Source organism: Somniosus microcephalus, chromosome 25 (genome assembly GCF_052327205.1).
Source record: "Somniosus microcephalus isolate GS21.2 chromosome 25, FLI_Smic_1.0, whole genome shotgun sequence".
NCBI lineage: Eukaryota > Metazoa > Chordata > Chondrichthyes > Squaliformes > Somniosidae > Somniosus > Somniosus microcephalus.
The window spans coordinates 1,778,686-1,795,146 of NC_141011.1; the positions used below are offsets into that span (position 1 = coordinate 1,778,686).

The 16,461-nt window shown below is 45.2% G+C and overlaps 1 protein-coding gene across 1 annotated transcript in view; it reads right to left on the bottom strand.

The window, feature by feature from the left end:
- The window catches only part of ldlrad2 (low density lipoprotein receptor class A domain containing 2), a 47,389-nt gene extending 36,778 nt beyond the window's left edge, over positions 1-10,611 (bottom strand). The window contains exons 1-2 of the mRNA XM_085966769.1: positions 9,912-10,611; positions 3,165-3,683 (exon numbers count right to left, since the gene is read on the bottom strand). Coding sequence (XP_085822895.1) covers positions 3,165-3,683; positions 9,912-9,990 — 598 coding nt within the window. The 5' untranslated portion in view covers positions 9,991-10,611. The remainder of the gene's footprint in view (positions 1-3,164; positions 3,684-9,911) is intronic.
- Positions 10,612-16,461: the final 5,850 nt, after the last annotated feature.

The window sequence follows — 16,461 nt, forward strand, 5'->3', positions numbered from 1 at the left end:
ACCTCCGACAGTGCAGCACTCCCTCAGCACTGCACTGGAGTGTTAGCCTAGCTTTATGTGTTCAAATCCCTGGAGTGGGACTTGAACCCACAACCTTCAACTCAGGAGGTAAGTGTGCTACTCACTGAGCCAGCTGACACTGTGCTGTGTCATGTGCACGAACAAGTCTAATTAAGGGGGCACGTCGCAAGATGCCCCGCTCCAGCAAAATCTGGCCCTATAGCATTCTGGAGAATGAATGCAACACATTTCTGACTCTTTAGATGCTGTAAGTATTTTTGTATTTAATTAATTAATTATTTGTTCAATTTTTAATATTCAATTATTATTTATATATTTAATTGTATTTATTATTTAATTGCTTATGATTTATGAATTTGTATTTATTTAATGAATGCCCTACCTTTCTGATTCTTCAAATATTGTACTTGTTTGTACTTATTTGTAAATAAGAACCATCACAGCCATTTTAATACCATCCAGCATTTATAAAATGAAACATAATATTTAAGCTTGACAACAGTCATCTGGCCCAGTTGTGTCTAGTGGCTATGGTATTGGATTAGAAATCAAGAGGTTGAAAATTCAAATCCCACCATGGTAAATAGTGGAATCGAATTCTGGCCATTTCTGTGATTTGACTAAAGAAATGCCCACAAACGTTGTCAGCTTGTTGTAAAAACCCAACTGGTTCACTGTTGCCTTTCAGGGGGCAAACCTGTGTGGTCTGGTTCTTAATGCCCTCTGAAATCTCCTAATAGGCAAATGCTTAGCACATTTGTGACCTCTCTTTAATTTATTTTAAAAGGGTTAATGCTCCCATTAAAATAGCAGACAGAGAAATGCCATAAGATTGCGTTAAGTATTCATCAGCTTATATTGCTAATAGTAATAGCCACGCTTTTCCATCGACTTCAATGGAACTCGGAAGAGACGTATAACAGGTGGCAAATCTGATATCGCCCATTTTACACTATTGCCCAACGTCAAAATGATCCCCATTGAATCCAACTAACAGTGTAAGGCACCTGAAATAACAAGCACAGGTGATCCCAACTCCGGGCCTTATGACTGTATCTCTAATAATGTTCAATCAGGCCAATCATAGTTGGTCTCCATAATTCCCTTAACATAGAAGATAGGAGCAGGAGTAGGCCATTCGGCCCTTCGAGCCTGCTCCGCCATTCAATGTGATCATGGCTGATCATCCAAATTCAGTACCCTGTCCCTGCCTTTTCCCCATATCCCTTGATCCCTTTAGCCTCAAGAAATATATCCAACTCTTTCTTGAATATATCTAATGAACTAGCCTCCACCGCCCTCTGTGGCAGAGAATTCCACAAGTTCAGCACTCTCTGGGTGAAGAAATTCCTCCTCATTTCAGTCCTAAATGGCTTACCCCTTATCCTTAGACTATGACCCCTGGTTCTGGACTCCCCGGCCATCAGAAACATCCTTCCTGCATCTAGTCTGTCCAGACCTGACAGAATTTTATAGGTTTCGATGAGATCCCCCCTCAATCTTCTAAACTCCAGTGAGTATAAGCCCAATCGACACAATCTCTCCTCATACGTCATTCCTGCCATCCCAGGTATCAGCCTGGTGAATCTTCGCTGCACTCCCTCCATGGCAAGAATGTCCTTCCTCAGGTAAGGTGACCAAAACTGCACACAATACTCAAGGTGCGGTCTCACCAAGGCCCTGTACAACTGTAGCAAGACATCCTTGTTCCTGTACTCGAACCCTCTTGCTACGAAGGCCAACATACCATTTGCCTTCTTAACCGCCTGCTGCACCTGCATGCTTACCTTCAGCGACTGGTGCACAAGGACACCCAGGTCTCTTTGCACTTCCCCTTCTCCCAATCTATTGCCATTCAAATAATAATCTGCCTTCCTGTTTTTGCCACCAAAGTGGATAACCTCAGATTTATCCACATTATAGTGCATTTGCCATGTTTCTGCCCAATCACCCAACCTGTCCAAATCGTACTGGAGTTTCCCGACATCCTCCTCGCAGCTTACCCTCCCGCCCAGCTTTGTGTCGTCTGCAAATTTGGAGATATTACATCCAATTCCCTCGTCCAGATCATTAATATATATTGTGAACAGCTGGGGTCCTAGGACCGATCCTTGCGGTACCCCACTAGTCACTGCCTGCCACTCGGAAAATGACCCGTTTATTCCAACTCTTTGCTATCTGTCCGCCAACCAGTTCTCTATCCAAGTCAATACCTTGTCCCCAATCCCATGTGCCTTAATTTTGCACGCTAATCTCTCGTGTGGGACCTTATCGAAAGCCTTCTGAAAGTCCAAATACACCACATTCACTGGTTCTCCCTTATCTATTTTACCAGTTACATCCTCAAAAAATTCCAGTAGATTAGTCAAGCATGATTTACCTTTTGTAAATCCATGTTGACTTTGTCCGATCCTGTCACTGCTTTCCAAGTGCTCTGCTATTACATCTTTTATAATAGACTCTAGCATTTTCCCCACAACCGATGTCAGGCTTACCGGTCTATAATTCCCCGCTTTTTCTCTACCACCTTTTTTGAATAGTGGGGTAACATTAGCTACCCTCCAATCCATGGGTACCGTTCCAGAGTCTATCGAGTTCTGGAAGATGACCAGTAATGCATCTACTATCTCTAGGGCCACTTCCTTAAGTACCCTGGGATGTAGACCATCAGGCCCTGGGGATTTATCGGCCTTCAGTCCCATCAATTTTCCTAACACCATTTTCCTACAAATACTGATTTCTTTCAGTTCCTCTCTTTCATCAGACCCTATGTTCCCCGGCATCTCTGGGAGGTTATTTGTGTCCTCCTTTGTGAAGACAGAACCAAAGTATGTATTTAGTTGGTCTGCCATTTCCTTGTTTCCCATTATAAATTCCCCTGATTCTGACTGTAAGGGACCTACGCTTGACTTCACTAATCTTTTTCTCTTCACATATCTATAAAACAGCATTGATGATATCAGTACTTATTTGAAACTAATAGAAATGAACAGAACACACAAATATGTTAACACTAACTCTGATTCTGATAATAGTATTCCCTCTTTAAGGTGTATTCCCTCTTTAAGGTGCCACCTCAACCCAAACATAATTTGAAATATGACCGTATTTTCTTTACCAAATTATCAAAATGTATCCCTTACCTGGTCTAAAGGATGTGAAATCTCCAACAAAGTCCACTCTGGGTTGTTGCCCTCTGGTGACCAGTCTCACAGAAAGGTAGTTCCCAGTTGATAAAATAGGCTTGGGGATAGTCTTCCCACATAACAGGGAGCCAATAGGTGGTGAATGTCTATCCTTCCCGTCATAAAATTGTACGTATGATCCAGCATTGCATGTGTCAGTGACCTCCTCCCCTAGGGGCGGCACGCCCGCTCTTTGCCCTGGTCTGCTGGTATTTAGTCGGGACAGAGGTCCTGTCGCGTTGCGCTGCGGTAGATGAGGCGCAGTGGTGGGTTGAAGGATATAAGTTTCTCTCAGCAGGCTGTACACCAAGAAGAATCTAAATGTGAACTGAACTTTGTCCTGAGGGGAAGCCGCTTGCATTGTAAACCCACAGTCAGTCCCGACTGTGACATAATAGTACTTCTGAGATTCTTGGTGTGAGTTGACAATGATTCCATCAGCCCTGATGGTCTGTTCACAGAAATCCACCAGACTGACTTGGAGCAATAGAAAACACAGTTCTATTATTGATTGTATGTACTGGCTACTCAGCATTTGAGCAAATCTGATCAGACAAAATACTTAAAAAAAACATTTTATCCAGGTACAGTTGACTCTCTCCATCCATGTACGATTATAGCAATATAAAGCGAATGTAATGTGAGATCATGATATTTTATATGGTTCGTCTTTTATTGAGCAAGTCATAAGAAATGTAGATGTCTATCAGGGAGGGTGATTTTTCTTCCTGAATTAAAAAGTTGCACTTAAGAATGCTTGTATGACGTTCGAGTTTAGGTACGGAAGTTACTCTGCTCCGACCCATGGAATAGTTGTCATGGAACTGACATACAGTCCTTCCTGAAGCACTAAACTGGGGAAATATTTTATATCCCAGCACTGTGGTCCCTTAAGCATGATATTTGGCCTTTGTGAATATTTTAAATTATTGACCATTATGTAGTCTGCCTTTAGACATAATTGTTCAACATTAACAACATGCAAAAGCATCAGAATAAAGAGATGAAAATGGAAATAAAGAGTGTCCTGATTGTAAGGAAATGGACGTCTGAAAACACTCCTTGGAATTCTCATAAATTACCTCAATTTATAGGAATAACTTTTATTGGAATTGCTATAAATTGAAGTTATTTTCTTTAACAATGAGAGCAATCTGCTGTAACTTGTATTCTATGGGGCATACAGTAGTAAAGTCATAAAGTGGGACCTTTATTAGGGTTCTACAGGGATCCGAATGAAAGAGCTGCCAGAGCTCAGATCTATCATTGTCCTCTCCCTCACACCACACAACCCAAGGATGACATGGAGAACACAGAGACTGATTGTGCTTCTCAGCGTTTATTACTGGGGTTTCCAGGGAAGTCTGGTTAGGACATTCAGAAGAATGTTTAAAACTGATTTGATTTGTTCTTCCCTCAAGTCCATTGTTAGCGGTTTCTCTGAGCCTGTTTACATGGGACTTTGATAATTGCATTGGAAAACATTATCATGAAATAGTTAAACAATGCCTTTGACACTAGATGCCTTTGTTTGCCACACTAATGATGTCACATCCTCATACAACGTGGTACTTGGGAGATAAGTACACGTGAATTATAGCGAGTGTACCACAGTAAACATTCCATAAAGTAGCACACGATAATGTGAAAAAGTTTGCTCCAAGACCTCAGCTCCAATACCCGTCCTACAGATATGAGATAGACTAAGGGGGTAGTTATACTGCACTACCAGCCTGAAACCGGAGGCTGCAGCCAGTACTTGCTACATGGCAGCACGGGAGTTATACTGCAGACTCCCAATGGCTGCACATCTGTATTTGCACTGCCTTGAGAGAGCTCTATGCATTCGTGGAGCCGTGTATAAAGAGAGCCTCACTCACCACCGGGAAATGTTTAAATGGTTTGAGTAGGGCTTTGAGCCCTCACACTCTCAGAACACTGGGACTAACTTGGTTTCAGTTTATAAAGTACCCGGAGCATTCCTGGAACTCCATTTGATACTGTACTAAAACGGTAGTCAAAGGAAGGGTGGGGCTGATTAGGGACAAAATGGAGATCATATTGTGGAGGCAGAGGGTATGGGTGAGGCACTAAATGAGGACTTTGCATTGGTCTTCACTGGAGAAGAGGATGCTGCCAATGTAGCAGTAAAGAAGGACACAATAGTGATATTGGACAGGATAAAAATAGATAAAGAGGAGGTACAAAAATGGTTGGCAGTCCTCAAAGTAGAAAAGTCACCTTGTCCGGGTGGGAGGCATCCTGGGTTGCTGAGGGAAGTAAGGGTGGAAATTGCAGAGGCTCTGGCCACAATCTTCCAATCCTCCTTAGATGTGGGGGTGGTGCAGAGGACTGGAGGATTGTAAATGTTACACACCTATTAAAAAATGTGCAGGTTAGGTTGATTTGGCTATGATAAATTGACCCTTAGTGTTAGGGGATTAAATACGTGGGGTTACGGGGATAGGGTGGGATATGTGTCGGTGCAGGCTCGATGGGCCAAAATGGCCTCTATCTGCACTGTAGATTCTGTGATTGTGTGAAAAAAAAGGGGAGAGGGAGAAACCCGTCAACTACAGGCCAGGCAGCCTAACATCGGTGGTGGGGAAAATTTTAGAGACAATAATCTGGGACAAAATTAATTGGCACTTGTTAAAGTACAGGCTAATAAATGAAAGTCAGCACGGATTTGTTACAGGAAAATCATGTTTGACTAACTTGATTGAGTTCTTTGATGAAGTAATGGAGGGGGTTGATGAAGGTAGTTTGGTTGATGTCATGTATATGGACTTTCAAAATGCATTTGATAAAGTACCACATAATAGACTTGTTAGCAAAATTAAAGCCTGTGGGATTAAAAGGACAGTGGTAACATGGATACAAAATTGGCTAAAGGACAGAAAACAGAAAGTGGTGGTGAGCGGTTGTTTTTCAGACTGGAGGGAGGTATACAGTGGTGTTCCCCAGGGGTCGGTATTAGGACCACTACTCTTTGATATTTATTAATGACCTGGATTTGGGTATACAGGGTATAATTTCAAAGTTTACAGATAACACGAAACTCAGAAATGTAGTCAACAGAGAGGAGGATAGTAACAGACTTCAGGAGGACAAAGACAAATGGGTGAAATGGGAAGACACATTGTAGATTAAATTTAACACAGAGAAGTGTGAAGTGATACATTTTGCTATGAAGAATGAGGTGAGGCAATATAAACTAAATGGTGCAATTTTAAAGGGGGTGCAGGAACAGAGACACCTGGGGGTGTATGTACACAAATCACTGAAGGTGGCAGGACAAGTGGAGAAGACTTTAAAAAAGCATATGGGATCCTGAGCTTTATTAATAGAGGATAGAGTACAAAAGCAAGGAAGTTATGCTAAACCTTTATAAATCCCTGGTTAGGCCTCCGCTGGAGTATTGTGTTCAATTCTGGGTTCCACACTTTAGGAAGGATGACAAGGCCTTGGACATGGTGCAGCAGAGATTTCCTAGAATGGTACCAGGGTTGAGGGACTTGTGTTATGTAGAGAGACGGAGAAGCTGGGGTTGTTCGGTCCCCGCCACCATCTCCGTTCCCTGGCCACCTACTCCATCCCTCTCCCTGACAACTGTCTGAGGTTAAACCAGACTGTTCGCAATCTTGGGTGTCGTATTTGTCCCTGAGGTGAGCTTCCAACCACATATCCATGCCATCACTAAGACCGCCTATTTCCACCTCCGGAATATGACCCGACTCTACCCGTACCCCAGCTCATCCGCTGCTGAAACCCCCATCCATGCCTTTGTTACCTCTAGACTTGACTATTCCAACACACTCCTGGCCGGCATTCCATCTTCCACCCTCCATAAACTTAAGCTCAGCCAAAACTCTGCTGCCCGTATCCTAACTCGCACCAAGTCCTGTTCACCCAATACCCCTGTGCTTACTGACAAACATTGGCTCCCGATAAAGCAATACCTCGATTTTAAAATTCTCATCCTTGTTTTCAACTCCCGTCCCTATCTCTGTACCCTCCTCCAGCTCCACAACCCTCCGAGGTATCTGCACTCCTCCAATTCTGCCTTCTTGCTCATCCTGAATTTTAATCGCTCCACCATTGGTGGCCGTGCATTCAGCTGCCAAGGCACCCAAGCTCTGGAATTCACTCCCTAAACCTCTCTGCCTCTCTACCTCTATTATCTCCTTTAAGACGCTCCTTAAAACTTACCTCTTTGACCAAGCTTTTGGTCATCTGCCCTTATATCCTCTTATGTGACTTGGTATCAAAATTTGTTTGATAACGCTCCTGTGAAGCGCTTTGGGACATTTTACTACACTGCTATGTAAATGCAAGTTGTTGTTGTTCTCCTTAGAGCAGAAAAGGTTAAGAGGAGATTTAATAGAGGTGTTCAAAATCATGAAGAGTTTTGACAGCGTAAATAAGAAGAAACTGTTTCCGGTGGCAGGAGGGTCGGTAACCAGAGGACACAGAGTGAAGGGAATTGGCAAAAGAAAGAGGTAACATGAGGAAACTTTTTTTTAGTCAGCGAGTTGTTATGATCTGGAACACTCTGCCAGAACAACAACTGGCATTCATATAGCACCTTTAACGTAGTAAAACGTCCCAAGGCTCTTCACAGGAGCGAGTATCAAACAGAATTTGACACCGAGCCACATCAGGGGATATTAGGGCAGAGGTAGGTTTTAAGGAGCATCTTAAAAGGAGGAAAGAGAGGTAGAGAGGTTTAGAGAGGGAATTCCGGAGCTTAGGTCCTCAGCAGCTGAAGGCACGGCCGCCAATGGTTGACCGATTAAAATCGTGGATGAGTAAGAGGCCAGAATTGGAAGAGTGCAGATATCTCGGAGAGTTGTGGGGCTGGAGGAGGTTACAGAGATAAGAAGGGGTGAGGCTATGGAGGGACTTGAAAACCAGGATGAGAATTTTGAAATTGAGGTGCTGCTTAACCGGGAGCCAATGTAGGTCAGTGAGCACAGGGGTGATGGGTGAACGGGACTTGGTGCGAGTTAGGACACGGGCAGCTGAGTTTTGGATGAGCTCAAGTTTACGTAGGGTAGAATGTGGGAGGGCGGCCAGGAGTGCATTGGAATAGTCAAGTCTAGAGGTAACAAAGGCATGGATGAGGGTTTCAGCAGCGGATGAGCTGAGGCAGGGGCAGAGTCAGGTGATGTTACAGAGGTGGGAATAGGCGGTCTTAGTTATGGCACAGATATGTGGTCGGAAGCTCATTTAAAGGTCAAATACGACACCAAGGTTGCGAACAGTGTGGTTCAGCCCCAGACAGATGCCAGGGGTGGAGTCGGTGGCAGGTACCGAAGACAATAGCTTTGGTCTTCCCAATATTTAGTTGGAGGAAATTTCTCCTCAACCAGTACTGGATGTTGGAGAAGCAGTTTAAATATTTAGAGACAGTGGAGTGGTTGAGAGAGGTGGTGGTGAAGTAGAGCGGAGTGTCATCAGCGATTTCGGAAGACGTCACCGAGGGGCAACATGTAGATGAGAAATCGGAGGGGCCCAAGGATAGATCCTTGGGGGACACCAGAGGTAACAATGCGGGAGTGGGAAGAGAAGCCACTGCAGGTGATTCTCTGGCTACGATTAAATAGATAAGAATGGAACCAGGCGAGTGCAGTCCCACCCAGCTGGTTTGACAGTGGAGAGGCGTTGGAGGATGGAGTGGTCAACCGTGTCAAAGGCTGCAGACAGGTCGAGAAGGACGAGAAGGGATTTTGGTACTGTGGCAGGGGCGGAAACCTGATTGGAGGGATTCAAACATGGAATTCCAGAAAAGGTGGGTATGGATTTGGGAGGTGACAACACGTTCAAGGACTTTGGAGAGGAACAGAAGGTTGGAGATGGAGCGATAGTTTGCAAGGACGGGGGGTGTCAAGCATTGTTTATTTGAGGAGAGGGGTGATGATGGCAGATTTGAGGGAGAGGGGGACAGTACCTGAGGAGAGAGAACTGTTAATAATATCAGCTAACATGAGAGCCAGAAAAGGAAGTTGGGTGGTCAGCAGTTTGGTGGGAATAGGGTCAGGGAGCAGGAGGTGGGTCTCAAGGACATGGTCCCTATCTCTAAAGGCAGGTAGGGACCTGACTCAACTTATGTTCCACAAAAATGGAAAATGAATTGCAAGTGATAGTATAACTGCACTCTCAGAACATCCGTAGTTCAGAGAGGGGAACAAAGGCAAGACAGAAATATTTGGAAGTTTTCATTCTGGTTGTGCACATCCCAGGCAGAAGTTTATATACCTTCCCACTCAGTAATCTACCCGCATTTTATTATACACCAAAACAAAGTATATTGAACAAAATACCCGTCAATCGGATGAGGAGGAGCAGATACTTTTTTTAAAACAACATAACAGACCTTTATAAAGAGAATTGTTTTCAGCTCAGTAAAGGGGGTGATGTATTTCGGATCAGGGACGAGGCAAAAAGAGCAGGAGCAGGAAGAAGCATATTTCTAGGAAAAAAAGTGGGACAAAGCTGGATGTTAAAGTGACGGAACGAGACTGGAATACGATATTTAGGGTTATTCCAACAAAACCAACTCAAACGGATCGGCCAAAGCGAACGTTGAAAGTGAAGAAAACAGAAAACAAATACAGGAAGGGACATTGGCTGAAGGGGTGAGATCTGGCATTGCTGCACTACACACACAACCCAAACTAGTCGAGGGCAGGAGGGACCTACCGGTTTGCATGGAATCCACACGCAACACGTTGAGCACAAGGAACAGGAGCTGCAGAAATCTTCTCAGGTCTCTCTCCATCTTCTCGCCCCTTTAACGAGTCTCAGTTTCCCTGAAGTCCGAATGGTGGCAGGGAATGTTTGACTGGGGGTTCTAGCGCCGGCCTCTCTCTGCGATGACACAACTGGCCCGTTCAACCAACAGACTCACCATTTCTTGGACAGACATTCAGAGAGCATTTGTTGCGATTTCTCCAGGCAGGTCGAGGTTGATTTTGGACGGATGTGGCGGTGGTGGGAGATCCCAGAGGACAAGGATGTTTGATGCACAAAGAGTCGACAGTCTCGCTTTGTCCATTTGATTCCCCAATGTGTGTTTTGGGGGAAACCATGGAAACAATGCGAGTTTAATTGAGCAAGGAGACACCACAGAGCAGCGCAGACAATGGCGCATCTTTCTCCCAATGTGAGCGGCTGGACAATGCAGCGTTTTATAAATTGCAGAGCCAATAGTTCCACTCTCGGAGTGTTCACTGCATTGGGCAGCTAGGGGCTGGCTGGAATGGTGTCTGCATCTCTTTATGCTTTGCTGGGCTGGGATAAATATTAATGTTATTGAAGGTCCAGCTCATTAAAACAAAATCTGGCGCCTTCACCCACAGAAAGAAGCTCGAGATCATTATCCTGCACATTCCAAATTACTTGTTCTAGAATCATAAAACATAGTGAAACCCAACATTCAAACACCGGATACACCAACTGACAACATTCAGCTTTATTCACTAATTATACAAACTATACTGGCGCCGAGCATTCGAAAATGTTTTAGGAAGAACTCGTATCAGGGGTTTATGACCAATATTATTCTATATACTACTTCAAACTAAAGTTAGGTGATCGTTTTGCAGATGGAGGGAATCGAAGTGCCTACACCAGATCTATCCGGGACCTGCTGTTATTTGTAATCTTAAAGCCAGTACATCAGCAAATGCTGAAGTGAGTTGAAACTTTCTCAATTGTTGCTGGCTTTGGCATGGAATGACTAACTGTTAACACTGTCTGGGTCAAAACCTGAACTAGAAAATGAACGGGCGCAAAATCCCTGCCTGATTTTCCTCCCCAGCTCAGGGAAGGCTGAAGACCAATGCTTACACCCCGACCCCTGTTCTGGCTGAGAGGAGTCAAACTAGGTTCCAATTACCAACCGAGCCCGACTAAAAGTGACTTGGTAAACGGGGTCTCCCAACTTCGAAATCACTATCAGTAAGATCTGCGTGTTAATAATGACTTTTTCTGTGAATGGGCTGTGAGCACAGCTTCCAACGTTAAAAGAATTCTCTGTCAATGTGTCTATTTTCGAAGGGCCGGAATTTGTGGTGGGCAATAATGGTGAACTAACAGCGTTCGCCATCATTACCCCTCTGCAACTGACCGCAACTTCAGGATGTAGCGGGTGCGCATCCAAACACGGAAATCCTGAAGTTGCGGTCAGTCATTCACTGCTCCGACACTGGCTGTGCTGTGCGCCCCACCGCCAGCAATCAGTGTAATCAGTGAAATCAGAGAAACGGACGAAAACTGGGGCTTTTCCGCAGTAATATCGCTGTTAAATACTCCATTAAATGTTAGACCTTGCTGGATTAGGTGTAACTGGGGTTTTAACAGCGTATTGAGTGCTAAACAAACCTCGGGCCCTGAAAAACGAATTTTTATTTTGTGGAATGTCAAATTCCTCCATTATGATAAAAACTACAATTTTTAAAAAACTTTTAAAACAATTTTTTAAAAGTTTGTTCTTGCTATTTCAGGTTCTACCTTATCCCCATGCAAGAGTCCTAATCTTTTGCTCTCCTTAACATTTCAGGATAAATGCAGCTTCTCATTTCCTGCTTTGCAGTTTGTGATAATTCTGCAATGTGATTGGCTGCTTAGACAGCTTGGTGACATCACAGCAGATCGCACTCGGGATTCCCCACAACACTGCGCTGAAATCAATTACGCGTCGAAAACAGCAAACTTCTCGCCACAGAGATCACGAGATCTCTGTGGGCAGCTTTCTTCGGGGCCAGTGGTGAACGGCTTTGTCGTGCCGCTGACTGCAAATTACGGGCCATCATATTTTCCTGACAAAAGGAAGAAAGAAAGACCTGCATTTCTATAGCACCTTTCACAGCATCAGGACGTCCCAAAGTGCTTCACAGACAATGACGTACTTTTGGAGTGTAGTCATTGTAATGTAGGAAACGCGGCAGCCAATTTGCGCACAGCAAGCTCCCACAAACAGCAATATGATAATAACTAGAATAATCTGTTTTTAGTGATGTTGGTTGAGGGATAAATATTGGCCAGGACACCGGGGGTAACTCCCCTGCTCTTCTTCAAAATAGTGCCATGGGATCTTTTATGTCCACCTGAGAGAGCAGACGGAACTTCAATTGGTAGCATAGTGGTAATGTCACTGGGCTAGTAATCCAGAGGCCTGGACTAATGATCCAGAGACGTGAGTTCAAATCCCACCACAGCAGCTGGGGAATTTAAATTCAGTCAATTAAATAAATCTGGAATAATAAACTAGTTTCAGTAACGGTGACCATGAAACTATCGGATTGTCGTAAAAACCCATCTGGTTCACTAATGTCCTTTAGGGAAGGAAATCTGCCGTCCTTACCCGGTCTGGCCTATATGTGACTCCAGACCCACAGCAATGTGGTTGACTCATAACTGCCCTCTGAAATGGCCTAGCAAATCACTCAGCTGTAACAAACCACTAGGAAAAACAGTAAGAATAAAGCTGGAAGGACCACCCGGCATCAACCTGGGCACCGGACACGGCAAAGGCACACCCAGCCCAGTCTAGCCTGCAAAGTCCTCCTCACTAACATCTGGGGACTTGTGCCAAAATTGGGAGAGCTGTCCCACAGACTAGTCAAACAACAGCCTGACATCGTCATACTCACAGAATCATAACTTTCAGCCAATGTCCCAAACTCCTCCATCACCATCCCTGGGTATGTCCTGTCCCATCGGCAGGGCAGACCCACCAGGGGTGGCGGCACAGATGGTATACAGTCAGGAAGGGGTGGCCCTGGGTGTCCACAACATTGACTCCGGACCCCATGAAGTCTCATGGCTTCAGGTCTAGCATGGGCAAGGAAACCTCCTGCTGAATACCACCTACTGCCCTCCCTCAGCTGATAGAATCAGTACTCAGCCATGTTGAACACCACTTGGAAGAAGCACTAAGAGTAGCAAGAGCACAGAATGTACTGTGGGTGGGGACTTCAATGTCCATCACCAAGAGTGGCTCGGTAGCACCACTACTGACCGAGCTGGCCGAGTCCTGAAGGACATAACTGCCAGACTGGGCCTGCGGCAGATGGTGAGAGAACCAACACGAGGAAAAACCTACTTGGCCTCGTTCTCACCAATCTACCTGTCGCAGATGCATCTGTCCATGACAGTATTGGTAACAGTGACCACCGTACAGTCTTTGTGGAGATGAAGTCCCATCTTCACACTGAGGACACCCTCCATCGCGTTGTGTGACACTACCACCGTGCTAAATGGGATAGATTCAGAACAGATCTGGCAGCTCATAACTGGCCATCCATGAGGCACTATGGACCATCAGCAGCAGCAGAATTGTATTCCACCACAATCCGTAACCTCATGGCCCGGCATATTCCTCACTCTACCATTACCACCAAGCCAGGGGACCAACCCTGGTTCAATAAAGGAGTGTAGAAGAGCATGCCAGGAGCAGCACTAGGCATACCTAAAAATGAGGTGCCAAATTGGGGAAGCTGCAACACAGGACTACATGCATGCTAAACAGAAGAAGCAGCATGCTATAGACAGGGCTAAGCGATCCCACAACCAACGGATCAGATCAAAGCTCTGCAGTCCTGCCACATTAAGTTGTGAATGGTGGTGGATAATCAAACAACTAACGGGAGGAGGAGGCTCCAACAATATCCCCATCCTCAATGATGGTGGAGCCCAGCACGCGAGTGCAAAAGACAAGGCTAAACTGTTTGCAACCATCTTCAGCCAGAAGTGCCGAGTGGGTGATCTATCTTTTCCTCCTCTTGAGATCCCCACCATCACAGAAGTCAGTCTTCAGCCAATTCAATTCACTCCATGTGATATCAAGAAATGGCTGAGTGCACTGGATACAGCAAAGGTTGTGGGGCCTGACAACATCCCGGCTGTAGTGCTGAAAAGTAGTGCCTCAGAACTAGCCAGGATTCTAGCCAAGTTGTTCCAGTACAGCTACAACACTGGCATCTACTGAGAGTGGCTGCCCTTGACATCAAGGCAGCATTTGACATCAAAGAGCCCTAGAAGAAGGACTTACATTTATATAGATCCTTTCATGACCACCGGATGTCCAAAAATGCTTTACAGCCAATTAAGTACTTTTGGAGTGTAGTCACTGTTGTAATGTGGGAAACACGGCAGCCAATTTGCGCACAGCAAGCTCCCACAAACAGCAATGTGATAATAAGCAGATAATCTGTTTTTGTTGTGTTGATTGAGGGATAAATATTGGTCAGGACACCGGGGAGAACTCCCCTGCTCTTCTTTGAAATAGTGCCATGGGATCGTTTACATCCACCTGAGAGAGCAGACAGGGCCTCGGTTTAACGTCTCATCTGAAAGACGGCACCTCCGACAGTGCAGCGCTCCCTCAGCACTGCACTGGAGTGTCAGCCTAGATTTATGTTACACCATCTACAAGGTACAAGTCAGGAATGTGATAGAATACGCTCCACTTGCCTGGATGAGTGGAGCTCCAACAACACTCAAGAAGCTCGACACCATCCAGGACAAAGCAGCCCGCTTGATTGGCACCCCATCCACCACCTTAAACATTCACTCCCCCCACCACCGTGTACTGTGGCTGCAGTGTGTACCATCCACAAGAGGCACTGCAGCAACTCGCCAAGGCTTCTTCGACAGCACCTCCCAAACCCGCGACCTCTTCCACCTAGAAGGACAAGGGCAGCAGGTGCACGGGAACACCACCACCTCCAAGTTCCCCTCCAAGTCACACACCATCCTGACTTATAAGAGCATAAGAACATAACATAACAAATAGGAGCAGGAGTAGGCCATTCGGCACCTCGAGCCTGCTCTGTCATTAAATAAGATCATGGCTGATCTGATCTTGGCCTCAACTGCACTTTCCTGCCCGCTCCCCATAACCCTTTTTCAAAAATCTGTCTATCTCCACCTTGAATATATTCAATGACTCAACCTCCACAGCTCTCTGGGGTAGAGAATTCCAAAGATTCACGACCCTCTGAGAGAAGAAATTCCTCTTCATCTCCGTTATAAATGGGCGACCACTTATTCTGAAACTGTGCCCCCGAGTTCTAGATTCCCCCACGAGGGGAAACATCCTCTCAGCATCTACCCTGTCAAGTCCTCTCAGAATCTTATATGTTTCAATAAGATCACCTCTCATTCTTCTAAACTCCAATGAGTATCGGCCCAACCTGCTCAACCTTTCTTCATAAGACAACCCCTTCAACTTAGGAATTAACCTCGTGAACCTTCTCTGAAATTCCTCCAATGCAAGTATATCCTTCCTTAAATAAGGAAACCAAAACTGTACACAGTACTGTAGGTGTGGTCTCGCCAACAACCTGTACAGTTTTAGCAAGTCTTCCCTACTTTTATACTCCTTTGCAATAAAGGACAACATTCCATTTGCCTTCCTAATTACTTGCTGTACCTGCATGCTAACTTTTTGTGTTTCATGTATGAGGACCCCCAAATCCCTCTGTACCGCAGCATTCTGTAGTCTCTTTCCATTTAAATAATATTTTGATTTTTTATTCTTCCGACATGAGTGGATAACCTCACAGTTTCCCACATTATACTCCATCTGCCAATGTTTGCCCACTCACTGAACCTCTCGATATCCCTTTGCAGACTCTTTGGGCTGGATTTTGTGAATGGAGGCGAGTTGAAGGCGGGACAGCTGCTTGTCGTGTCAATGTCCCGCCTCCATCCTCGCCTGACCAACCAGAGGGATTTCCCCCTGATTGAGCTTGTTAAGCTCGCCCTGCGGGCTCAGCAGGCCAATTAGGGGGGAAGTCACTGACAGAGCACGTCAACGTCAGACATGCTATCTTTCAAGACTTCTTGAAAGAAGAAATGTCAGCGTTTGACAGCTCTGTGAAGCTGTCAAACACTGACATTCTCTTTAGTTTGATGAGTCTTTGTGTTGAGGACTCATCAAACCTTTCAAATTTGTAAATTTCACATGGCTATTGGAATGGAGGTTCCAACAGCCATTCTGTGAAATTGACCAGCAGGATGTCGGCTCTCCCGATCCACCGTGGCTAAAGGCTGCAGGAAGAAAACAAGGTAAGTGAACACTTTTTTAAACTTACCACTCACCTTGCATACTTACCACTCCACACTTACACCCATCACTCACCTCTACATCTTACCACTAGGTGTCTCGAACTACCGCAGACCTCCTCCACGTCTCCTCCAACCCGACGGGGTTCTCCGAGGTCGGGAAGCCTTCACCTGTGAA